Here is a 26,295-nt window from a genome sequence, read left to right on the forward strand (position 1 = left end):
GTCATGGGCAGTGGCCAACGGGGAAGGGATGGGCTGTCACTGGTAGGTGAGAAGGGAATAGCCCTGCCTGTTTTATGAGTAGGAAAAGCAATTTTCTTAGGAGCAGGACGTTTTCTAAGTTACAAAACCTGGATGGAAACCACAGGGGGAGAGGGAGGACCAGAAAGGGGCTGGGCAAGTGTGGCTCAGGTTTGCTGGAGCCTAGGATGCCCTGCTTCTAGTGAAAAAACACAACACTTAACTGTGAAAACACATAAATGAGGAGTGATTGGTTATATTAAAATTACCGGGGGTTATAAATGGATTCCCCTCAACTCTGACTGCTTAAGGGCATTGAAGGATGGGTGTGTTGACAGTGCTGGCGGGGATGTTAACGCCAGAGCCCCCTTAGAACTGGCTTGTTGAGAGTTGCTGCTAATCGCAGACTGACCGTAAAAACTCATGTGAAATTATCTTGGCACCAGCACTGCAGTTCGCAGTGAGGTCTACTTTGTGGGTACCACCACTCTGTTCTGTATTCCCTGCGAACCCCACGCTTCCCCAGGCCTGACGGGCATGAGTGCACAGGGAGAGAAGTTCCCATCCATGCCAGTCTAGTGAACTCTGCTTTTGCACTGATTCAGGAGCACACACACTGTCCAGAGGAAAGAGGACAAAGAAAAGGTGCTAGAGGCTGGGTAAAAGGCGTCTTTCCTGGCTCCCCCGCCCAGCACTCCATACCCACACACCCCTGAATCTATGTCCCCAGGATTGGCCAGCTGCTGCTACATCTGTCGTTGCTGCCAATTCTGATGGGGCTCTGCTGCACTGCCCAGTCCCTGAGGGCAAGCCTGGGACCCTCAGAGGGCAGGAGTCCCTCCCCTCCTTTAGAGGGGGATTTTAACAATAACAGTAACAATAATAATAGCAATAAAAACAAACTAACGTGGATTGAGCATTTACAAAGAGCCAGGAATTATCCCAAGCACTTTACGTAATTAATGCATTTAACCCTTATCATCACCCTGAGATAAGTTCTACTATTATCTGCACTGGGCAGACAGACAAATCGAAGCCTAGAGCGCTTAAGTGACTTGCCCATGCTCACAACTGGTTAGGTGCCAGAGGTCCCACCACCTGCTTCAGACTGGGGCCTCTCCAAAGGCAGAGCCCTGGACGTGGGAGCTCTCTGCCCTGTCCAGCTGGGCGACGTCAGAGGGCAGGGACCTAACACTTCCTCAGAGGAGAAGAAGGGCTTCCTGGGGCAGAGGCTGTGCAGAGCAGCACCAGACGCCAGGCTCTCCTCCACCTAGCCCAGCCTCTGCACCCTCGAGGAGCTGGACAACTGTCTCCGGCCCCAGCCCCATGCTGGCGGATGGGAGCAAGAGGTGGGCCGGCCCCTGGGGCTTACAAGAAGTAAACAACCCCATTCATGAGTCACTTGTTTTGCTCCAAAGCAGCCTGTCATCAGGACAGGCCCTGCCAGGTCCAGTCCTCCCAGTACATCCCTGGGGTGGGGAGCAGTGGACAGCCTGGAGCTCAGCTACCTTCCACTCCCTTCCAGCTGTTTACTGGGGAGAGGTAGTTCCGAGGGGTGTGGGGAGGGGCACTGCGGCTACCCGTGTGGTCCCTGGGAGGATCCAGCAAACCAAGAAGGGCGAGTGGAGGTACAGCCAGCCGGAGATGCCTGAGAGCTTCCAGAAACTGCAGTGCTCTGGTCTCAGCTCTTGGACCCTGAAGTCCCTAGCAATTCTTTCTTCCTGTCCTCTCCCCTCATGTCCCAGACTGCCCCCCCACCGGCAAGCTGCTCCACCCCTGCAAGCTGCTCCCCAAACCCAACCCCCTAAAAGCTGCTCCACAAACCCACCCTGTCTATGGGGCAGAAAAAGATGAGAAGAGGAAGACGGGAAAGAAGGGTTTGACGGAGGGTGCCGAGTCTGGGTCAGACTCGGAAGTTGCAGCGCTGGCAGAGGTTTGCAAAGGAGGAAACCAGAGGAGGAGAAAGGGGGCCAGGGTGGGATGGGGATAGGGGTTGGGGCCCAGCGTTGGAAGGAGAGCTAGTACTGCGCTCCGCTCTCCAGCGCTCCCAACACACGCCCTTGGCTTCTCTTCCCAGTAGTCCCTCGAGGGAAAGGGACCCTGTCACCCTGACTCTCAAATAGGGAGGTCAGGCTGTCCCACGTGCACGCGTGCAGCAAAAGGATCCTCCAGCGCCCGGACCACAAGCGGGTCGGGGGCGGAGACCAGACGGAGGGCGGGGCTGCTACAGAATGACAGCCGCAGGGGCCAATGAGGGGGCACCTTCGCTGACCAATCAGCTCCTCAGACGTCGCCCCTCCCACACCCCGCCCAACCTCAGCAGCCTCGCGACCGCCCACACGAGGTCCCCCACTGTCTCCTTGTCACAGCACAGCTTCCTTCCCCCCACGCGTCCGTGGTCCCCTCGCCCTCCCTGGGGTCCATCCGCCCTTCTGGCGTCCGGGCGCTGGACTGTCCTCCCCCCAGCTGCCCACGGGCCGCTCCTACCCGGTGGTGATGTCGTCGTCCTCCGTCATCGTTTTGCCCATGAGGTCGCTGTCGCTCATGTAGCCGGACTTGAGGTCCACGTCGTCCGAGTCCAGGGACTCGACCAGCTCCAGGCGCGAGATGTGGCCAAGCTTGCTGGGGGAGCGCATGGGCATGGTGTGCGCGTAGTGCGCGCGCTCCCCGTGCATGTACCAGGACGGTGGCCCCTCGGAGCGGCAGCTGCCGCCCACCGACGGCGCGTCCCCGGCCTGCAGCCGCGGGCTGGACTGGCCGTAGCGCCAGGAGAGGGGCGACGAGCGGTTGGACAGGCTGGACACGCTGCGGGGGTTGGCGTCGTCGCTGTCGTAGCAGGTCATCTCGAGGGAGCTGGGCGGGCGGAAGGGCACTGGTTACTCTCCAGTCCAGCGCTCTGAGCCCCGTCCTCGGGCGGCTGTAATGCCTCCCTCCACTCTCCTGCCCTCCCGCCTCTTCCCGCCTGCCCGAGCTCCTGGGCCTCCGGGAGGCCTCTTAGGGTGTATGTTGCCCTGAGGTGTGTCAGCTCAGGTTGGCAAAGGAAGAGGCCGGTGAGCGCTAGGGAGGGAATCCCGTACACAGTAAGGGCACAGGTTTTATAATATGACCTGGGTTTGAATCCTTTTCTACTATTTATTAGTCAGGGGGCCGGGGCAAGTCATCAACCTTGCCAAGCCTCCATCTCCTCATCTGTCAAATGGGGATAAAACTGTAATAGCAACTTTATCATATATAGAGTTGTAAAGACCTAACACGGTGCCTGATATACAGAAGGTGTGCAATGCACGGGAAGGGGCCCACGAGACCTGGGGGAGTCACCTGAGACTGGAAGGCCTCGCTCATTCATTTTGTTCAGGGAGTCTAGCACCTCTTTTCTGTTAGTGAATTCAGGGCTAGTTGCTTCCCAAACCAGAGACAGCAAAGTCAGGAGTGGGGTGTGGAGCATGTAGGTCCCCGAAAGACTAGCCCCAGCCAAGGCATGGGCATCTGGAGAAGCAGCGGAACCTCACCAGAGAACAGAGCGGCCTTAGCTGGACAGAGGGGAGAACGTGGGAAAATGGACGGAGCGGGTGAAGCCTCAGGCCCTGCTCGGCCAGGCCAGGGAAGCAGGTCAGTGCTAGATGGCCTGAGCCCAGGGGGTCTGGAGCTGGGGAAGGAGATGCCTCTCTCCCTCAGGGGCCAAGGTGGCTGCTCACAGACCCACAATCCCCCCCCAAGCCTAGCGGTGGTGCCAGCCCAAATCAACCACACATGGGGTCTCGGTGGCTTGGCCTAAGTAGAGCCAGACAGGGTTGAATAAATGAGATGGGATCTGTGGGCCACGAAAGCTGGGCAGCAAAGGAAACCTGAGTTACAGAGCTCAGGAATCCGTAATCTGCAAACACACCCATTTCTCAGTCACTCTACGGGGTCAGATGGAGTGAGACACTGATTCTTCTCGTTTTTGTGAAGTTCCTTGAAAATAACAAAATCCTCCAAAATTGTCTCTGTCAATCCTGAGAAAACAGAGTTTTATTTTTTGATCAAAAACTGGAGGGAGCTGTATGGGCCTTGACCCTGATGGTGGTCCCTGCAAAAGTCCTGTGGGTGAGCAGGGGACCAGGATGGGCAGGGCAATCAGTGACCAGACTTCCTGGCCTGGTCCACACCCAGCTTCTCCCCTTGGGACTTCCTGTCTGTCCTGTGTGGTACCCTGGGTACTTTCCCTTTCTAGTGACTCGGACCTCGGGGGAACGGCAGTTCCCTGGGCGCTTGTGGTCCTGGGGGAGGGGGGGCAGCCTGCCTCGCTCACCACGGCGGGTTGCCCTCTGCACGCCCTGGCGGGTGCTTGGCACTCAAGACCGCATGGGCGGGGGTGAGCCCAGGACGGACGAGCAGGCGAGTTCTCGAAGTGAGACTCAGTACCGGGCCTTGTGCAGCAAGTAGGGGCTTAGTAAAAACAAGCTGACCGTGACAAGGGGGCAAAGAGCAGAAGGAAGAGGACAATGACGGCCCTGGTGACAGGACGATGGAGAGCTTCAGGGGAGCCTGTTTTGTAGCAGAACTAGCGTCGCGTGTGGGTGTGCCGAGCGCCAGGTCCCTCGGTTCTGTTCCCGGCTCGCGGCCTCGACCTCACTGCTCCCCTCGGTCCCCAAACACACCTCCAGACACCTCTGAGTCGGTGGCGGAAATTCTAGCTCAAACTTGGGTCCCTGATTTCCAGTCCTGGATTCCACCCTTCAGTCTTGCTCCTCTCTGGGGAGGACGTTTTTTGGGGTGGAGGGCATGGTGGGCCTGGAGCGGGCTGAGGGCGCAGTTCCACTTCCTCTCCAGCCGCAGCCCTCTGACCCAGACTCACTCCTTGCGGGGGAACAAGCCAGGGAAATAGAGGAAGTCGGATAGGAGGAAAGGTTTCTGAAAAGGAACCGAATCTAGAGGCAGCCTGTGAGCTCCAGGGTGAAAATAACCTTGCTGGACACGCTCACTGGACTGTAAGCTCCTCCAGGACAGAGCCTGTGTTTGTCCTGCACTTGGCCGGCCGGGCTCTCAGCTCGCTGGACGCAGAAGCCACCCTGATCCGCTCGTGAGACTCTGGCACGGGACCCCTTCTCCGGAGCCCCCGCTGCACCTTCTCTAACTCAGGGCACGTGTACACATCCTGTCCACTCCCAGGGCCGAGGGAAGGGCTGATTGATGGGAAGCACTTTAAAAAGTAAAAGAACCGTAAAAATTCAGGGAATCATTGTTCTGGCTATCAAAGCGTGAACCAGGAATAATATAAACCAAAGCCTAAGACAGGAAGTGGCTCTGGGTCCACAGTAAACAGAAAAACCAGCTTCAGGGCTCTTGGTTCTTTTCCCATAAAGGGAGAGAGAAGCCAGAGGCCCGAGGCGCTGCCCACACACCCGTCAACTTTAGGCAAAAGGTTTCTGGCCTCCTTCCCACTCTGCCCCCAAGCAGAAAGCAGCAGAGCCTGCCTGGGGTCAAGGTGCCTTAACCTGGGGGGCTGGGGGCTCAGAGGTCGGGGCACCAGGAGGCTGGGGGGCTGGGGGCTCAGAGGCAGGGGAACAGGAGGCCGGGGCTGCTGCGGCTGCCCTTTCCCTGTGGCTGAGTCATCTGGGGTGTGACCCTCTCAGGAACGGAGCTCTTGCTGCCTTCTTTGGCATGGGGCTGGCGGGTGATTTGGTGCTGAGCACTGTTCCAACAACCTCCCTGGCTGGGGGAAAGAGGACGTTCAAGATTTCATCCACTGGGTCCTTAAAATGGTGAGCCAAGCCAAGCCAGACCCCTGTCCCACTTGGGTTCTGCTCAGGGCTGGGAGGGCTGGAGGCTGGACACAGATGTAAAAGGACCTGAGTCCCAGGGCCTCCCAGAGCCCCACCATCCACTTTTTTTCTCAGCCCTCCCTGATCACATCCCTTTCATCACTAGTCGGGGTCCTGCTGGCCCGAGGAGAGGTAACCCCAGAGAGAAGAGGCTTTGCTTCATCATGTAAAATATTTTAGACATCTGGGAGCAAAGGGCTGCGTGTCCAGATGGGATGGGGCCGGGGAAAGAGTGTGGGAAGGAAGGAGGAGGGAGTCTCCGCGGGGGAACTGGAGCCGATGGGTGGGAGCCACTGAGGCCAGACTTCAGCTCCACTTCATAGTCACAGCCACCCCACAAGGAAGGGGTGGCTGAGAGGTAATGAGTTCTCTGTCACTGGAGGTATGTAAAGTTGGTCTGCATATAACTGGGCCACACACTTGGGCTAAGAAAAGCCCTTTTCACACTGCCCCTAGATCCCAACTTTGCTCTCATTTTCCAACCCCAGGAGATGGGGAGGAACTGGCTTCCAGGCCCCTTCTCCACCTTCCTGCTGCACAGCCCCCAGGATTTCTCAACCCTGGCTGTTTGCTCTCTACCCCCCGGGGTGTAGCCCGGCTCTCTGTCCCCCTGACAGTATGAGCTCATCCAGGCAGCCCAAGGAGGCAGCGCAGGAAATTCTGAGTCACGGCAGAGCCTGAGGCCAGGACACCGGGCAGGGAGACGCCGCGGGGGCTGCGAGGCTCGCGGGGGGCAGGTGGAGGGGGTCTGCGTGGTGTGGAACCTGGGCCACCGTGCCGGCCACCGGCTGAAGGGCGAGAAGGAGGCTGGGTGTCAGAAGGGCACGTGGAAGCTCCAGGACAGGAAGAGAAGGGTAGTTAATGACCCCTGTGACCACGAGGAGACGGGCACCCAGCAGGGACACGGACGGGGGAGATCACAGCCTGAGCCCCGTGGCGGCTCCGGCTTCCCACCCCGCCTCCAGCGATGCTCCAGCTTTAATGAAACGAAAGCTGAGTCTCCAGCAGGAGGAGACACCAGGCAAGGCCACGCTCCTCCTGTGGACACGCGGACGTGGCCCCGGGGTCTGGGCGCGCACGGCTCGGACGCCCACCGACCTCGCACGCTCGGGCCAAGGTCGCAGGCCCTGCCCCCCAACAATGGGAGGAAGAGGGGGCAGCTGGCTCTCACCTGTGTGTCACCTGGGACCCTCGCAGGCTGGACATGGTCTCCTCCAGGTTCTGTCGTAGATCCAGGACGTTCTGCACCGTCCTCTTTCTCTGGGACTCCGGATCTAGAGTGGGGAGAGGAGAAGCTGGATGAGCATAGAGGACTCACTGGTGGGCCGGGAGGTGGCAGGTGGCCATATCCCCAGGGGACCGGTCCCGGGGGCACGAGGGTCTGCCTCTCAGGCCTAACGGCCCTGGACATGCCCTGGAGTCCTGACGTCCCGGGCCTGGACGGGGGCTGCAGGCACCGGCCTTCAGTGTCCTCCCAGAGCCCCGCGAGACCACCCCAGCCTGGCGTCACTTTGGGGGGCCCCGCTTCTCCCAGCAGAGGCCCCGGCCCAGGCCCCCACGGTCAGGGTCAGCCGGAAGGTCTGCCCGAAACCCCGTCTCTGGAGATGTGTTGGTAAATGTTTAACAACTGGCTCTCGGAGGTGGGGATGCCCAAATGGGTAGTGCTGGCCAGTTTCTGGGGTATAAGTACCCCACTGTGAGGCTGCCAACGTTATGTCGCTGACCCCAGAGTCAGGGGGAGGGGCTGAGGGTTGGCTCTGGGAGCTGGTGTGAGCCTGCTCCAGGCTGGGAGCATCTGCCTCTGGGGTTCAGGGGAGAGTTTGTCCAGAGCCCCTGAAATGCTGGCGGGCAGGGGGCAGTGAGCAGCCATCTTCCGGGGCACAGGCCGAGTCCAGGGCATCCAGACCCCAGGCCAGCGGTGTGAGCCCAGGTGAGGCTGTGTGGGTGCAGCCTCACTGCAGACCCTGCACGATCTGGGTCATGGAACCCAGCCTTGGTTTCCAGGCAGGACTTTAGCCTGGACAGAGGCGACTCCACCACAGCAGAGAGAAACGTGCCCCATCGCCTTCCCAGGGCGGAAACATCCGAAAGCCTGAGGGTACCGAGCATGAAGAGACTCAGGGGCTTTCCCCTTTCCTCCACCTATCCATCCAGGGAGCCTCGATGAAGCAGACACCACAGTCCACCCTGCTCCACGGCTTATCGGGGACCTGGGACCCACAGTCACTGAATGCAGCCAGATCCCCCAATGGGGAAAACCCCAGAGCTCTGACCCCACAGGCTACCGGGCCCCCAATCCAGACCCTCGGGGGTCCTCGCCCCAGAGCCCACGGGCCCTCCCCAACCCAGACCCAGCAGGAGTGTGCAGCTCTGTTAGCTGCCGAAGGGGACGTTTCTGAGTCCCTTCAGGAGGCACTTTTCCCCAAGACTAGGTCCGGCCGGCTGGCAGGCAGCTGCCCTGCTTGTCTGGTGAGCAAGGTGAGGGCTGCAGGAAGCCTTCCTAGAGCCTCGGAGGCACCTTTCCAGAGAACCGGCTCCACGCTGAGCCCAGCCACCTCCCTTCCCTGGGGGCCTGGGGGCAGCGGGCAGGTCTCCCGCGGCACGCCTGTGGGCGCCAGTGCCTGTTTATCCTGGCAAGGGTCACGTGTGAGCTGCTCCGTGGCTGTAATGATGGCTTGGTGTGGAGAACAGACAGGGACCCTGTCTGTGTACGTATATTTTTAAAGCTTGCTCCTAAAAGGCCTATGTGGGGACCAAGATGGGGTGGGGGGGCTTCTGGGCCAGGGCAACGCTTTCCATGGGTTTGGCAGAGGTGAGGGAAGAGGTGCACGCGACTCCGAGGGGTGAGAGTCCCCGAGGAGGGGACCAAGGCTGACTCGGACACCGTGTGTGCCAACCCCAGGCAGGCATCAGCGAGGTAGGGCCTCGCAGCACATGGGGGAGCTTTGCGCTGTTGCCCCATTTCACGGAGGAGAAACTGAGCCTCAGAGACAGGGTCCCACGCCTCACATGGAGCACAGGGCACAGTCAAGTCCAGGAAGAAGCTCACACTTCTTTGCATCGATCACAGGGCATCTCGGCATCGCTGGCGCCAAGCCAGTGGTGGCACAGAGTAGGTGCTCGGTGACCGTCTCTAGAATGGATGGGTGAGACCACAATAAAAACACATAAAAAAAGAATGGATGGATACGTGTCCCATTAGGAAGACGTCTTTTTTCCCACAAGAGTCCTTGGAAGTGACTCAGTCCAACATGGTCACAGGAGGAACGGGAGGCTGAGGTCAGGGACGGGGGCGGGGGGACGACTGGCTGGAGGTGCAGAAACGTATCAATGAAGAACATGTGGCATCAGGCTGCCACCCCAGGTGTAGGTGGGCATGCGGGGGTGGGGGGAGGCGGGGACAGAGTTGGGGACAGAGCTAGGGGCCCTGGCTCTGCTCTCTGCCCCAAGGCCTGGAGAGTCTGCAGAGGTGCCACCCCACAGCTCCCTCCGAGCCCCAGCAGCGTCCCCTGGTGGCCATCTCGGGCATGCCATGCTGCTCGTTAAAGGCTCAGCTCAGGTGCAGCTGGTGGTGAGAGTCTGGCTGTGTCCACATTCTCAGGTGACAGGCCCATCTCTGGGGGTGCAGCGGGAGTCCCAGGACGAGAGGACTGAGCTGCATGTAAGGGAAGGCCTCTGTGGCTCAAGGAGCTGCAGACCCTGCGCCTGGGCCGGGCGTTGGGGGGAGGGGGGAGGAGGGCAATTTGATATTCACATCCCTGACCCCAGAAGCAAGTCTTTAAATTTTTAGCTTTAAAATATGAATAAGCTGCATTTGCAAAGGCATTCACCCCCCCACCCTACCCACCTCTGACCACCAACCCATAACAAGCTTCACCCCTTCCCCACCATCTCTGCAGAGATCAGAGATGGGGCGGGGAGGTAATCGGGGCACACGTGACTTTGTGTTAATGTTTTGTTGGCTGAGTCATGATGCCTCCATGCGTCTGTCAAATGTCAGGTCTGGGTATGGGGGAGAGGCTGGAGGAAATAGAGCGGCGGTTGGGGGGAGCCCGGGAGCTCCTCTCCGGCCCCCGTGTGGGAGAGGGATGCACTCAGGACACTCCCAGTCTATGCAGTACCTTTGTGCAAATGAGGAAAAGGGCCCCTGCAGTGTGACTCAGCTCCCGCCAGGGTCCTCGCCGTGGCCACAGAGCACACCTCTCCCCTGGGCTGGAGGCCCTGATCAGGACACACCTCACAGCCTTCCTCCGGGGGCCTGGCTTCTCAGCTCCTGCAGGACAGGGTCCACCCGCAAGAGGAGGGTGTGGTGCATGCCTGAGTGAACATGTGTGCCTGTGTGTGTGCGGGTGCATGTACGTGTCTGTGAGAAGCAGGGCTGGGGGGAGGCAGGGTAGGGATCCCAGCAGTCATGGGGTGAGGAGGAGGTGGGGCGGGGAGCACGAGTTGTCCTGACTGCTGCTCCAAGCCTCACCCTGCAAATGGAGCAGCCGGGAGGATGTGTGTGCTCCCCGAGCTCAGAAGACGCAAGCGTCCTGCAACCCAGCCGTCACCACGGTAACGCAGTCGCCACAAACAGCATCCTCCCAGCACGCTCGGGGGCGGTGTTTCTTATAGGAGACCACAGACAACCTGCTGGCTCCATCAGGAGTCCCTGGGGTTAAGGACCAGCCACCAAGGAAACCTGACATCAGGTGCGCATACGTGCACACACACACACTCGTGCAAATGCACGCAACACCCACTCACTGAGTGTGCACCACACGGTGGGCTCAAGACTAGGCACTTCCCATGTCTGTGTGACTCCAAAGCTCTGTTCTCTCCAGGACAACACAGGGCCCCAAACACGCACACACGCCTCCAGACACACACCTCCCCAGGGTCCAGCTGGCAGTGGAAACCCTCACATCAGAATCACGCACACTCCGCTCTGCTGTCCCAAAGACGTGTGCGCGGAGAGAGTTGTGTGGACGTGTCCCCTACCGCAGGTGTGGAAGGAAAAGACCAGGGCACAGGGGTCACTGGAGCTGGAGACGGGGCGGCACCCCAGGAGGCTGATGGCAAACAGGGTCCCTTCTGCTCTGGAGTCAGAACCAGGGAGACAGGCTTCTGGAGGGCAAGACCGTGAAGGGCCAAGACCGGGGTGCGGGGGGGGAGTGCCATCGGGTGGTGCGGTAGAGGGAACACAGAGCCTGAGGTATGCCCTCCCAGCACGTCTGACCTGGAGCGAGGCGTCTCACCACTCCTCTGAGTTGTCCGCTCTATTAAAGAGAGAGAACAGCGAACCCGCCCGGTGGCACAGTCGGGAGAATTAGAGCTGAACCAGGCGCTTTGTGCCCAGGAGGTTCTCTGCACGAGGCAGCTCTAATTTGTCCGAAGGTACAGCGGGGGCGGGGCGGGCAGTGGGCACACTCAGACACCTGCAGGTGGCAGTGCCGCTCCTGCAGGTGCAGCTCAGGTGGACCCCACCTTCTCCGCTGGGATTCGCTCACACGTGGAGGGGTCACCAGGCCCACCTCCCCCTGCACTGCAGCGATGGTACATCTTCATCCCCAGTCCCTGCGAGCCCGTCTCAGTCGTGGGAAGTGCTGGGCCTCAGGGCCCTTCTTCGGCCTGTGATCTGAAACCTGACGTAATGGGCACGAGGATAAGGACCCCAAGAAATTTAGGGGCCTGCAGGAAGGAGGAGGGACTCAGCAGTCAAATTTCCCCAAGTTCTGTACAGCTTTAATTACTGGCTGACAGTTAGGTGAACCGCTGTAACTGCCTGGTGAACTCTTAATTACTTGCACTGCGTCTCGGAGCGCATGTTCACTTTAGCCCGGGGCAGGGCCTCCAGAGGACTGCATCTGGGTCCAGCCTCGAGACTGGCTCCTGTTCTGAGTGGCTGCACCAGGTGGGAACCAACAGGAGGAATGGAAGGTTTTCAGGTCCTGGCATTTCAGAGCTCGAAAGAAGCATCTCGTGAATGGGAAAAAAAGCGCATCGCTCCAGCCCAGAGAAGAAAGGCTTGGGAGCGTCACCAGGTGGGGGGTGGCAGGCCCAGTGGGCTCCTGGCCCAGGGCTCCTGCACCAGAGGCCTTGGACTGGCCGCTCTGTGTTGTCCTGGGGTCGATCGGCATGGAGGCGTGTCACCAGCAGGGGTGACACAGCTGCATAAACTAACGGAGACAGTACAGAATAGATCCACCTGGAAATCCAGGCTAAAGGACCCGGGACAGGCAGGACTAAGCTTCTCACACACACACACCCCCTCTCTCTCAACAACTCCCAAAACGAAAAAAAAAATCTCTCCTGACCCTATTAGATCCCAAGGGTAGTGTCCAAGTCTTCTCTAAATTCTAAAATTCATCACAGTTTGGGATCCTAGTACACGTAGGTCAAATACCATTATAATAAGAGCCAGTTACAAACACAAACTTCTCTCTGACAAAGTGATCTTGGCTCCAGCCAGGGGTCCCCCTCCCCAGCAACAGTTAGCAGGAGATCCTTGGGAGTCTGTGTCACCACCCGACAACCAGTGTCCGTGGATGATCGTCCTGTGTGGACACGGAGCCCCACGTCTCTGGGAGTCTGACTCATTTCTGTCCCTCTCCTCTGCTCAAGGACATGACCTTCAAGGTCCAGCCCGGGAGGGCACTGTGAGCCCACCCCCGGTCCCCACACATGCCAGGTCTCTGCTCACGGCTCACAAGTCATACCAGGCGGGTTCTGCGGACTCTGAAAGCCAGTAACCCTGCCCTAGATGGACTGCCAGGAGCCTTGGCCTCTGAAGGCCCAGTCCTGCATGAGGCTGGCACGGGGCTGAAACCGCAGAGGACTAAGGACGCTGCACACAAACCTCCCTGCCCTCTGGTAGAGCCCAGCAACCCTCCTTCACCTCCAGCCATTCCCCCACTCCTTTCCTCACCACCTTTTTGAGCCCAGAGGCCCCAGAAAGAGCCCGGAGTGGCCCTCCGTGCAAGAGGCTCCCACCTTCACCACCGTGCGGGCGGGGACAGTTTATTCTTTTGCTAATTCCATCGTTTCACTGGCCTCCCACGTAAGTCACAATACTGTCAGAGGCGGCTGTCACAGAGCCCTGCAGCGCGACAAATTCCGAGCTTCCTGCTGAGGGCTCCCGGGTCCCCATCCTCGCTCCAGAGAAGCCTGAGCCCTCTCGACCAATGAGTGCCCGCCCGGAGCCCAGCAGTCAGTGGCCCCAGAGCACCCAGAAAGGGCCAGGACGACAAAGCAAGGTACCGGCCATGTGCTTGTGTGAGGCGAGGAAAGGAAACCAGGAGGGGCCAGAGAGGGGGCACGAAGGTCTCCCCTGGCCCAGAAAAACCAGGCAGGGGTCTCTGCAGATCCCCGACAGTTTTGACTTTGCTTGAGTGAGAAGACTTGGCTCTGAGACCCTCAGCGACTTGTCTCCAGTGGGCACTGGGCCAAGTGGCAGTGTGAGGCGGGGTGGCAGGAAGACGAGGGCAGTGGCTCGGGGCCGGTGGAGAGCTCTCTCTTGGTTTCCCCCGGGCACACGCTAGTCGGCTGTGGGGCCTTCGGTAAGCTACCTCCCCTCTCTGGGCTTCAGTTTCTCTGTGGATTAAATAAGGGAGTTGGGGCTGGGCATACCCAAGGCCCGAACCAACTCCGACAGCCTGGCTGTGTAGCTCTGTGGTTGGCTAAAGCCTGTAAAAGCATCTTTTCCTCCTCCCAGAGTGTGCAGAAGAGGCAGGTGCCAGGGTATCACCCACAGAGGCTACGACTCAGCAGCTTGGAGACGGGGGCCCAGGAATCTGCACCGCCCAAGACCTCTCTGTGGGTGAGGCGATGCAGAAGGTAGCGCCTGAGAGATCCAGACTCCTTGCCACAGGCCGCCAGAGCAGGCACCCATCGAAACCAGGGCTTCCATTTCCCGATGCCAGGCCGCCGGGCGCTGTGTCCGGGGCCTCCAGCTCAAGTCTGCTCCCTTGGCACAAACGCGCTGTCCCTTCCCTGCGGAAGTCCACTCCCGCATCCCCAGGCCTCACCTGAGGGGCCCCCTCTGTCCCGCTCCTCTGGGGACGCCCTCCCCAGGCCACCCGGCCGCGGCCTCACTGCGGAGACGGGCCGCCAGGGGGCGCTGCCGGGCCTCAGGCGCCGCCGGACGCTGCCGCAGTGCTGCCGGGCAGGCAGCGTGGGCTCCAGGCTCTGGGCGGGCAGCGCCCAGACGCTCTCCTTCCCTCTGCGTCCTGCTCGGCACAACCCCCTTCGCCTGGCTCTGCGCTCCGGGGCTGACGTCCTCCCTGACCCCACCCTCTTTGGAGAACAGCCAAGGCTTTGCAGCACCTACTCTGGGGAGCCTGCCCGCTGGGATAGAGGCTGCAGTGCCTGGCTTCTGGGGACCCGTCGGCTCCACTCGGCAAGCCTGGACGTGGGGCTAGAGCTTCGAGAGACCCGGCTGGCCTTTCTGCTGCAGGGGCTGCAGACGGAGTGCCTCTGGGGAGTGGAGCAGGCTTCCCATCTCCCCGCTCTGGCCTCACTTCTGGCAAAAGCTGGCCTGATGAGGGAGGAGAGTCATCCCTGCCACCCCACATCATGCCCAGCCCCGCCCTTCCTCGGGGCAGTGGCCGCCTCTCTCTGCAGCGGGCAAAGGGCGGGCCCCCGAGGGCCGGCCGGTCAGCCCGGCTCAGCCTGCACTTGGAAGAGGGCTTGGACAGCAGTCCTGCCACAGCTACTTCACGTCCAGCACCGTGTGCCTCAGAGAAAGACGTGCTGGTCCAGGGCGGCCAGCGCCGAGGGCCAGGGGACCCGGAGAGGGTGCCCGCCTCCAGCTCTGTCTGGAGGGGTGCCGGCTTGCTCCTTTCTCTTCTGCCTCATTTCCCTCTGATCCTTCGGTTACAGGGTCAGAGAGTGGGTTCTTGACGTACTGAGCCTGCCCTCATTTAAAGACCTGAACCCCAGCCTGGGCGCAGAGGGCCAGCCTCCTGCCGACGATGGGCTGCCTGCCTCGCCGGGGGACGTGGCCCCCTCCCTGACAGGCCCGGCTCTCCTGCCCTGTAACCCTCATGGTTTACTGGCAACGTCCTCACAGTGATGCTGCCCAGAACCTTCACGTGACACCCGGCTCCAATGAAGTCGCTGCTGCTGGGAGCGGAGTGGTTGTTATGGCAACAGTTCTCACATTAGCAAAGACCATCTGCAGGCAAAGGGGGGAGGGCAAGGAGGAGGATGCGGGAGGGCTAGGGCTGGGCCCAGGTGTGGGCGACAATTGCAAGGGGCCCTGGGGGATTTCTGGTTGTGAAACTAGTAATATTAGTATCGGCTAAGTGGGCTAAGTCCTCCGGCACCTGCCAGGCACGTTTCTAGGGGCTTTTGGTTTGTAGCCCACGTAACTGTCACAACAGCCCTTTGAGATGGTCCAATTATCACCCCCATTTTACAGTTGAGAAAACTGAAGCCCAGAGAGGTTGAGTAAGCTGCCAAAGGCAGTAAAGCCAGGATCCCAACCAGATGGTCTGATTCTAGAGATATTATCACCTGACATTATTGTGGCCATGATCCACAAATGGACATATGTATACAGTATGTTTACGGAGCGCTGACTCACAAAGCATAACAGTCACCCTTTTAAAATGCACAATTCAGTGGGTTTTAGTACATCTGTAAAGTTGTACAGCCATTGCCACTATCTGATTCCAGAACATTTGTATCACCCCCAAAAGGAACCCCAGACCCATTAGCAATCTCCCCTTGCCCCAGCCCCTGATCTACCTTCTATCTCTGTGGATTTGCCTATCCTAGGCACCCCATAGAAATGGAATCGTAAACACGTTGACTTTTGTGATTGGCTTCTTTTACTTTCAAGGCTCATTCACGTATCGTGTGTCAGTACTTCATGCTTTTCGTGGCTGAGTAATGTTCCGTTGTATGCATACACCCTATTTTATTTACCTGTTCATAATTTGATGGGCATTCGGGTCATTCTTGCCTGTTTTACGAATAAAACTGCTATGACCACTCATATCCGAACTTCTGCATGGACACAGGTTTTCATTTCTCTTGGATAAATGCCTAGGAGCGCAACATGGGGTCGTACAGTAACTCTGTAACACCTGAGGAACCGCCAGGCTGTCTTGCGAAGTGGCTGCTGCACCATCGTCCCCACCAGCAGCGTGCTAGGCCTCCGACCTCGCCACGTCCTTCCCAACACTTGTTACTGTCTGTCTTTTTATTCTAGCCATCCTAGTGGGTGTGAAGTGGTGTCTCACTGGAGCTTTAATTTGCATTTCCCCAAGGACTCATGCAGTTGACCATCTTTTATATTGAAATGAACTAAAATTAAATACAAATTAAGACCTCAGTTGCACCAGCCACACTTGAGCTGCTCAGGAGCATCACCCTCATGCCAGCTGGTGACCACCACAGCAGAGAGAGGACAACTCCATCACCCAGGAAGTCCTCCCGGGCAGCGCTGCCGAGCCTGCCGGCCTGGTCTGTACTAGAATCACGGCTTTTCCATAAGGTGTTTGCCTTTGGTGCACTTCGAGTTCAGCAAATCTGCTTTACAAATGGGGCCCACCTTGAGGTTTGCAAGGCCCAGAGTGAGTCGGACAGAAAGCTGCCAGAGCACAGCATCAGAGTCAGTGGCAGCCTAGGTGAGGGCGGGCTCCCCCTGCACTGCGCACTCTCACGCCCCCTCCCACCCGAGTCTCCAACATCACTGCCTTTCCCAGGACCCACCAGTGGCCAAGTGACAAGAGGCACTGCCTCTGAAGGTGCCAGCCTTGCTGGGGGCGGGCGCCTCACACGTCAGTGCTGCTGGCTGTAGGCCCCCCGGAGATCTCCAACCCCGACCTTCCAGTCTCCCCTGTAGATTCTGCCCCTCCTGGCTCCCAGGGAGGGGCCACACCACAGCGAGGGGACAGTCAGATGAACAGGCTACCACTGCCTTTGAAGCCCCAATCGTTCCCCGAGAAGCTGCTGGCGTCCCTGCACAGGGGGCCTGCGGCCGACAGCCAGCACGGTCGTGGGAACTTCAGTAGGAACTTAATCTCCAGCCTCACTCCGCTCATCTGTAAAATGGGACGATGGCCCCGGGACAATGGCGACTGGGCTGCGGGTACAAGGTCGGCCAGCCTGTGTGCCAGCGTGGAGGACGGTGGATGGTAACACTCGTCACGCGTCAGAGCTGGGGGGAGCCTCAGAGGCCATTTGACAGAAGGAAGAACTGAGGCCCAACGGAGTGGCAGCGACCTGGTCAGGATGTCAGAGCCATGCTGGGGGACAGGGGAGGTGGCCAGGCTGCAGGGAGAATTCCAGTGGGGACAGCTGGGGGCAGGGCATGGCCATGCAGGGCTGCCCGAAGGGGGAGGCCCTCTTCTAGGAGGCTCCCCACTTCCCCCAGCCCGGTGAGAACATCTGCTCCCCATCAGACCTGTGGTCCGCCTGGCCCGGCCGCCTCCCCGGAGGTTTCCCATTTCTGAAAAAGCCTTCTATGTCACCGATCCCCTCGACCCTCTGCTGCGCCCGCCCCCAGGGGGACCCTCAGGCTCAGCCCATCTGCCACCAACGCCTCCAGGGTAGCCCCACCACCCACCAAAAGGACCCGGCTTAACAAAGGCCAAGGCGCCCCCCCGGCTCCCGAGGTTGGGCACAGAGCAGTGAGGCGGGGAGGCTCATTTTAAAGAAGGCTTCTGATTGGGGGTGCAGAGAAATCGGCATAAACCTGACGAGGTCTGCTGGAGCCACTGAGGCGCAGGCAACGTCCTCTGAGGCAGGAAGGGAAGGGAACGGTATCTACTTAGTGCCTCACACGCTGAGCACGGCACCGAAGCCCGAATGTAGTTGCCCCCACTTTACAGATGCCGGGCTCAGAGAGGCCGCTTAACTTCCTAAGGTCACACCGCTTGTGTAAGTGGTGTAGTAGGAATCTGAATCCAAGTCTGACTCTGAAGTCCATGCTTTTCCCAAAATAAATTATAACGGACAATGAGGACAACGGAGCAGGAGGCCCAGAGGCCCTTCCCGACCGACATGCTGGGATGGAGCACCGTACAGGTCACAGAAGAGGCCCCTCCTGCTCTGCTGCGGGAATGCACGAGGGCAGGGCTGCCAGGAGGCTGGACGAGTAGGCCTCGGGCCAGGCCAGCGTGTCTCTACCTCCAGGACTTGGGGCCGCGGCCAGTCCCCTTGCTGGCAGGCAAGGTCCTCCCGCTGGGCTTTGTCCCAGTTCTGGAACCTGTGGATCATCTGGCCTGGGAAGAACCTTCCTAGAGTGTCTGGCAGGCAGGCTGTGTGGCCCGCTTGCCAAGACTGTGGCTGTGCTCTGGGCCAGGAGACCCTCCGAGCTCCCCGTCTCCAGCCGGGAGCCTGGGAACCTGCTGCGGCCAAAGCAGAGCTCCAACACCCTCTCCCTCCCCCACGGCCCCCCCCCCCCGCCCGACCGCCTGCCCCGCCCGCAGCAGCCGGCCTGTCCCTGGAGGAGCCGGCTAGTCCCTACATGCTGGAAGGGTGGGCTTCAGAGCTCCTGCACAGCCTCTTCTGGGCCTTTCTGGGCCTCGGTTTCTCCTTCTTCGAGAGCGGGCCGCCGGTCCCCACAGCCTGATGCAGGGGGAGGGGAGGCGAGGGATGAGCTGGGAGGGGCTCGTGCGCAGTGCGCCGCTGCCCCCCTCCAGGAGGACCAGCCTCAGCTCCTGCCTGGTCCCGTGCTGGGCCGGGGCGAGGCAGGGTCCCTCTGGGGAGCCTTGGACCCACTCAGTGTGAGGCCAGGGAGGGTCAGGGAGAGGCAGTGAGGACACCGGGCCTTCTTTCAGCCTTCACCCAGTCCCCCCAGGGCCCGGGCTGCAGCCACTGAGCGGCTCAGGACTGGTCACCACCTGAATGGAACCGAATTCCCAGGGAAAATGCCCCTGGAGAGCGTCCCAGGCCTGTGCTATGACACACCCTCCCAGTGGGGAGCCCCGGCTCTTCCCCACACCCCACGTCCCCACTGTGTGAGGGTTCTCGGAAGAACGCAGCAGGCCTTCCTTCTGCTGGAGCCTTCTAGAAGGGCAGAGATGGGCGAGCATTGAGCTGAGTGAGGTCCAGCTTGGGCCAGGAACCACACTCAGGGCTCAGGAGGGCAGCCGGGGGAGGCCAGCCTGTCTGCAGGAGCCCTCGCGGCTGGAGGCCGGGACTGGGCAGAGAGTGGGTGCGGGCAGTGGTGCAGAGAGGCCCCCTCGGGACAGGGCCGCCAAGCGCACCCGGGTGGACACAGAAAAGCCAGTGTCCTTTGCTTTCATCCTCCCCCCTGTGCAAGGGAACGTCCTGAACCCACCAGGCCAGAGCAGGAGGCCTGAGCGCAGAGAGGCTGGGGCAGGGCTGGGCCCGGAGGGAGGGTCTCCAGAGGAGAGGGGGGACCAGGAAAGTAAGCCCCGAGGGCCTGGCCGGGCTCGCCTCCTGGAAACACGCAGGCCCTCTGGCAGAACTGAGCTCACCTGTCCCTCTACCGTGGAAGCAATACACTTAACATGTATTAGGTGCCTACTGTGTGCCAGGCCCCTTCACGGTTCTGACGCCATTTAAGCCCTGTGCTGATCCTGTGAGGTGGACACCAGGAGAGCGGGCTCTGCAGCTCGGGATGAGGACCCGGCTCCTCTGAACCCAGCACCACTCTGGGGACTACATCCCGCCCATCACAGATCTTCAGTGATAAAGCATCCAACAGAACACAGGGCCGGGGGAACACAGACCCCCCTCCCAAGTGGCTTCTAATGTCTGTCAGCGGATGGACCTGTTCTCAGGGACATGATGCTGATGGCCAATAAAAACCACCATCCCAGGGCTCGTCCACGGCCTGGCTCAGCCTGCTGGCGGTCCAGGCCACCATCTCCTTGCAAATGACCCCCAGCCCAGCGAGGGCAGGAGGTCCCAGCAGCTGGTGAGCCCTGCTCCCTCTCGGGAGTCATCCATCATTAATGAGACCGAGGGTGCAGGGGGCTCGCCCCAGGCTCAGAAGGAGGGATGGGAGGAGAGACGGGGGTCAGCCGTGCCCAGGTCCAGCACCAGTCAGCACTTCACTGCTTCCTCCTTCAAAGGACAAAGGGAGCCCCTGGCCCTCCGCTTTCCTGCCCGGTGTTCTCACTCCCCATCATACAGCAAGCAGCTCCCCTCTGCCCCCACTTCTCAACGGGGGGAGCCCAGTGATGACTTGGGGCTCTGCCCTCCCCCAGCTCTCCGTGCTCCCACGGCTGGTGGTTGCCATGGGAACAGCGGGCCAGGGCTCCTGGGGACCAGGGTGAACAGACTCGACTGCATTGATGTCTGTGTGTCTCCCCTCCCCCATGGGGGAAGACTGCGGCACAGGAGTGCCAAGCCCAGACCGGAGGCTGGGGAGGGGCTCAGGTGGCTTCAGACAGACCCTGCTCCCACCCACAGACCAAGGAGTCACAGGCCACGCCATCCACGCCACGTGGGACCTCAGTGCCTCTCAGATGCCATTCGAGTCCTCGGCCTGGCGTTCAAGGCCCTCTACGGGAGGTAGCCTGGTTTTCCACCTTGACTTCCTAGCCTGGGTAGAAGTCACTCGTCCTGCCCTCGGGTCCCCGCTGGAGCCCGGGCAGACTTGTCCATGGCCTGTGCACCCCACTTCGGTCCACACGTCTTCACTGTCTGTCCGCCTCCAGGGCAGAGACCATATAGCTTCCCATCCCAAACGCCTAGCACCTGCCAGGCGTGGCAGGTCCTCCGTAAAGCCTGCTGCACATACGACCTCTGCCATGCCTGCCCTGCCCCAAGGGACTCTCAGGTTCACAGAGGGGCAGGGAGCAGCCTCCTGCCCCAGGTGCCCCCAACAGCCGGCGCCTCCCGCACTGCCACCCCATCTTCCTGGCTCAGGTCCTCCAGGACACTTCCACGCCAGCCCCGCTCCACTCCCCACCCACCTTCTGGATTCCTGCCTCCGCCTCAGCAGCTCCCCCTCTACCGGGGTCTCATCCAGGCCCAGCCCTGCTCCTACCCACGGGCGGACCTCGAGGATGCCCCTCGGGGCCCTTGTCTTCCTCCCCCTGCTCAGACACAAATCAGAGGGAAACGGCTCCCCTAACACCATAAACGCTTTCCGTGGAGCTCAGGAACTCACTCTAAAGATTGTCCTGCGTTTTCCAGGCCACTATAAACTCCCGTTGTCCGGGAGCCGCCGTGATCCTCCCTGGGAAGGCAGACACATATTTCACTGGACATACGGCTCTTTAACACGCATTGAAAAAAAGCTCCAATAAAACTCTCCATCCCAGACTCGTGAAACTGGGGCTCCAAGGATCCCTTCCCTGCAAGGGTCCCGACAGCCTCCCAGGGCCGGCTCTTAGGCGAGGCTCCTTGGACTCCCAGGGTGCAGTCTCCCTGACGTAGCCCTCAACTCGCCGTCCCCCGGCTGCTTGGGGACACCCTTCAGCTGTGCCGTGTCCCCTCTGCACCTCAAGGGTCCAGAACACGGGCTCATCAAGCAAGCGAGTAAGCCATGAGCCAGCAGGGAGGAGCGAGGAGGACCCAGCCCCTCACAGCTCCGCGCCCAGGAGGAAGACGCAGCCCAGGGGACACGCAACACGCATGTGTGACCCGGGACCGAGAACGGACGGCGCGCTCCGTTCCAGGGTCTTTGGGTGGGAACACTGCTCCCCGATTCTGCAGTTAGAGCTCGGACCGCAGCCAGGGAGGGCAAAGCAGGTGACGTCTGACGCTCCAACTCCAAACAAGGTAGTGACTTCTGGAGGCTTGTGTTCAGACATACTCCAGGGCCCAAAACACCCTTCCAGGTCTACCAAGAAGGGGTGCTGTGGTCAGTCAGTGGAGGTTTTAGGAGACAGGCAGCTGGCCCTCTTCTGAAGGGTCTTCAGAACAAGGCCTTCTACAGCTCCCTGAGTCAGAGCTGCAAAGCCGCGGTCTTGTTCCTCATCCCCGGGACAGGGAGCGGGCGGCCTGCACCCCTGCAGCCCCTGTGCCCTCGCTCGGTGCTGGTCTCTCACCTGGGACACCTGCACCCCGTGAGCACACGCTGAGCACCTGTGCATCAAACACCGGGCTAGACTCCAGCCATAAGAGGCTGAAAAAAACCAACCAACCAAACAAACAAACAAAAGCCTGTTTCCTTGGTTTGGTCCCCCAGCTCCTCTTCCAGGGAGCCCTCCCTGATGATGCCCCCACCCAGACTTCATCGCCCTTGGCACGGGGGCTGAGCACACCACTTGCACCTCTATCACTAGGTTCTCAACTGGGGGTGGTGTTGGAAATGTCTGGAGACGTTTCTGATTGTTACAGCCTGGGGTGGGACGCTCGTGGCATCCAGTGGGGAGAAGCGAGGGATGCTGCTAAACATCGTACAACGCACAGGACAGCCCACCTCCAACCAAGAGCTATCTGGCCCTAAAGGTTAACAGCGCCGAGGCAGGCCTGTCACAGGACTGTTGACATTGAGGCCCCCTATCTCCACTGCCTAGATTTTAAGTCCCTTGAGGGCACGATCCGTGGACCGTAACATTTGGAGTCGCTCACGCCAGATGCCCTGAACGTATACGCGAGATCTTGTACCCAAGTGCGATGAGCATTTTCCCGGGGAGAGGAAACTGAGACCAGCAAGGTTTAGAGGCGCTGACCTGGGGCCCCGCCCCGCGGCTCGGACAGGCCACTGTGCAGACGGTGGCCAGTCCCCGGGGGAACAGACTCCCCTCGCCCCCAGGTGCTCTGGGGCCCCAGACACAGCTTCCATGACCACTCAGACCTCTCCCCGAACTGGGGTTGCGATTCTGATCAGAAAGGGCAGCTCAGCCAGCAGAGCTCCCCTCCCTGGGTTCCACCACCTGCCTCTGCTCTGAGTTCAAGACTATTAAATTATGCAAAGTAAGTTCCGACAAAAAGGAGGGCCTTGGCCTTAAAACTCCTGGAGAATCCCCCGTTCAGCGGGTGTGCTGAGATTAACTGCTTCTCGGAGGCCCATGAAGACCCCCCCGCTAATCTGCCGGTTGGTCACGTAGCTCACACCCAGTGCCCCTCACGTTCCCATGGGATAAACCAAGGCCTTAACCTCAAGGTCGGGGGAGCAGGCAGCAGGTCTAGGGGCCCAGGCCCCAGCCTTTGCTGCTCCCCAACCAGCTTCCTCGTTAATGGAGACAGACTTTATCAAAGCAAGAAGATTCGGGCTGCCCTGGCGGCGCAGTGGTTGAGAGTTCGCCTGCCGATGCAGGGTACACGGGTTTGTGCCCCGGTCCGGGAAGATCCCACATGCCGTGGAGCGGCTGGGCCCGTAAGCCATGGCCGCTGAGCCTGCGTGTCCGGAGCCTGTGCTCCGCAACGGGAGATGCCACAACAGTGAGAGGCAAGTCAGGGACAGAAGAGGGAGATAAAAGGACATTTGACCCCCTGCTGGCAGCCAGAGACCCTAATGAACCCTTTGCTTCCGAAGACGATTATCGGACAGAATAATTCATCGCTAGAGATTAATTGGGCTAATTATGTTGCCTTTCAGAATCCCCTGAATAATTATTTTCTACAGGGTGGCGTCAGTGATAATTGTGCGATATTTGAGCCTCTTCCCCCAGTGAAAGGCCTGCAGAAAGGGATCCCTGGCTCTGAACGGTGGGATGGCTCCGTCTCAGCTCTGATCTGCTTGGAAGGTGCCCATATTTCACGTGGAAGCTGTTTTTTCAGGGAAATACTACCACGTCTAATAACCTTCCTCCACCCTCACTCAGCATGTTCTCCGAACACCCTGCTCGTCCCAGGATGTTCTCCTTTATGTGTCATGGGGTCAGGGAGCCCATGAGCTGTGTGACCCCCCCGTCCCCCCCAGGGGGACATGCACTTGCCCCACAAGCCTGCCAGCGCCCCCTCTCCTCCGGCGCTGCTCCCCCCAGAGCCACCCTCAGCCGACCCACGACCCAGGGCCCCCAGACCCCTACACGTCAGGACAACCCGCTGTACTCTGACGCTCCTGCCTTCTCTCCCTCTTTAAGAGTCGACAAGCTGGTTATGTGAATAACTATAGAGGCTGAGTGCACAGCAAAAGAATCTAGTGTTTAAGTAACACAATGAGGTTAATGTGACACAGGTAATAACCCGCACTGTCGCTTTCCTGTTCTGGGGCGATTAGACATACAATGGCGGGGCAGTCATTCTCCTAATTGCGTAGCCGAATGAGGGGTGCTTAGGGCAGCACCACCAGAGGTGGTTACGGGACGATGCGACCCCTGGTTCCCACCTCCTCCCATCCGAGGAAGGGCTTGGGAGAAACCGGCTTTCCCCCGCATTCTCCCCATCAGCCTCCGGTCTGCAAATGAAGTCGGTTTAGGAGGGGTGGGGGCCACGTTAGTTTAAGGCTCCAGGCTACTCAGAACCCATATCCAGGGTGGGTAGGTGGTGGCTTTAGAATCAGACAGATCTGAGCTTGAATCCTGACTCAACTAAGAGTAAGCCAAGAATGTAAGCCAAGAATCTTAATGTTCAGGAGTCTCTCTTTTTTTTTTTTTTTTTTTTTTTGCGGTACGCGGGCCTCTCACTGTTGTGGCCTCTCCCGTTGCGGAGCACAGGCTCCCGACGCGCAGGCTCAGCGGCCATGGCTCACCGGCCCAGCCACTCCGCGGCATGTGGGATCTTCCCGGACCGGGGCACGAACCCGTGTCCCCTGCATCGGCAGGCGGACTCTCAACCACTGCGCCACCAGGGAAGCCCCTCATTTTTTAATTTCTCCTACAAAGTGGAAGTAATTAAATATCTACTTCTTAGGGTTATTGGGATGATTAAATCAGATAACATCTGTTAAGCCAGCACAGAGTAGGTACTGAAATAGTAGCAGTTATTATTACTATTATGATTATTACTGTAAGTGGGAAAGTCTATCCATCTTGGTCCACTTTGGTTATAAGCCTAGGGGTCTGCAGAGGGTCCTCAGCTTTAAGCTCTTACCAGCCCTCCACCTTAATGGAGGAAAGTGCCAGAAAACACAGCACTCATTTCCACTCCCTTTGCTCGGAGCTGGATAGATGTCTGCTAGGTTGTGTGGTGATATGATTTCAGGGAAGACAAATCCTGCCCCAGGATGTGTCTTTTTTTTTTTTTTTTAAAGCAGTCTATAAAACTGTCCTGTAGTAGCTGCCTAGACTCAATCAGTGAAATATATTTGCTTATATATTGATGGTAGAATCCTTAGAGCGAGGGTCATTGGTTAATCCGTGGAGTAATTTATATAATACTGTGTATATTGGCAAAGGAGACCTTCCTAAAAACTGTGTGGTGGGGCTTCCCTGGTGGCGCAGTGGTTGAGAGTCCGCCTGCCGATGCAGGGGACGCGGGTTCGTGCCCCGCTCTGGGAAGATCCCACATGCTGCGGGGCAACTAGGCCCGTGAGCCACAACTACTGAGCCTGCGCGACTGGAGCTTGTGCTCCGCAACAAGAGAGGCCGCGATAGTGAGAGGCCCACGCACCGCGATGAAGAGTGGCTCTGGCTCGCGGCAACTAGAGAAAGCCCTCGCACAGAAACGAAGACCCAACACAGCCCAAAATAAATAAATTAATTAAATTAAAACAAACAAACAAAAAAACTGTGTGGTTATAAAGACTTCCCAAGGGAGAAAAGGAAGGGCATTTAGGGTGAACCATGCAAGGAGCTGAAAGGTTTCTGTTAATGGGTAACTATGCATAATTGCAGAATACCTTCCAAACGGGAAGGGGCTTCTCAATTGAGTGACAGATCAGCTGCCGCTGGAGCCTTCTGCAGGGCAGCAAACGTGAGCCCCCTCCTGCCCTGGCTTTTCCTGCGGAGGGTAGCGGGAAGGTATGAGCCGGTGGGGAGGCAGGCTGCAGGGGTTGAGCCATTCTCCAAAAAGAAAAGGATAGACTGCAGCCAGGAAGCCATCTCAGGGCTCCTTAGGAGGCAAAGATGGCAGGATGAGTAGCCAGAGAAAAGTCTACTTACAAAAGCTCCTGAAATAAGCAGGTGGATTGGGGGGTGGGGTGGCGGTGGGCAAATGCAAATGGTTGCAACCTTGCAATAAAATCACAAGGTTGTCAGTTCAGCATAAAGAAACATGGTTAGAAATGCACGAGACGCACTCAAGACCAAGTGCGGGTAACAAAGGGGCATCCGATGCTAGAGTCAAGGCCTGCACCCCAAATAGTCAAGATGCATTAACAGATCTCTGAAATTTGAAAGCATCGTGTCCCGTACTTTAATCAGACTGCTTTCCAAACACCTTGACTGAAGAAAGAAGTGTTTTGATGGGGACTCTGGGGAAGGGCTGATCTGGACAAGCCACGCTGGGGGGGCAGACAAGACGGCCCCCAGGGAAGAGTGCGTATCATCCCCAGAGGAGGAGTGAGTATGGGGGACGGGGCTGAGAAGAGGGGCAGAGACAGGGAGGGGGCAGGTGCTAAAGGCAGCCCTGATCTTGCTTAGGACCGGCATGACTCCCTCCCCTCCAGGAGGACAGGACAGCTGTCACCTGATTCTTCTTAGGTCTGTGCCTTTCCACACCCTCTTTCCCG

General features: G+C 59.1%; 1 protein-coding gene across 3 annotated transcripts in view; it reads right to left on the reverse strand.

The window, feature by feature from the left end:
- The window catches only part of NAV1 (neuron navigator 1), a 211,405-nt gene that overhangs the window by 75,380 nt on the left and 109,730 nt on the right, over positions 1–26,295 (reverse strand). For all 3 annotated transcript variants that reach the window (XM_081226425.1, XM_081226424.1, XM_081226423.1), the window contains 2 exons: positions 6,994–7,096; positions 2,506–2,871 (listed from right to left, as the gene is read on the reverse strand). In XM_081226425.1, coding sequence (XP_081082551.1) covers positions 2,506–2,871; positions 6,994–7,096 — 469 coding nt within the window. The remainder of the gene's footprint in view (positions 1–2,505; positions 2,872–6,993; positions 7,097–26,295) is intronic.

The sequence above is a fragment of the Mesoplodon bidens genome, assembly GCF_964165515.1.
Source record: "Mesoplodon bidens genome assembly, chromosome: 2".
NCBI lineage: Eukaryota > Metazoa > Chordata > Mammalia > Artiodactyla > Ziphiidae > Mesoplodon > Mesoplodon bidens.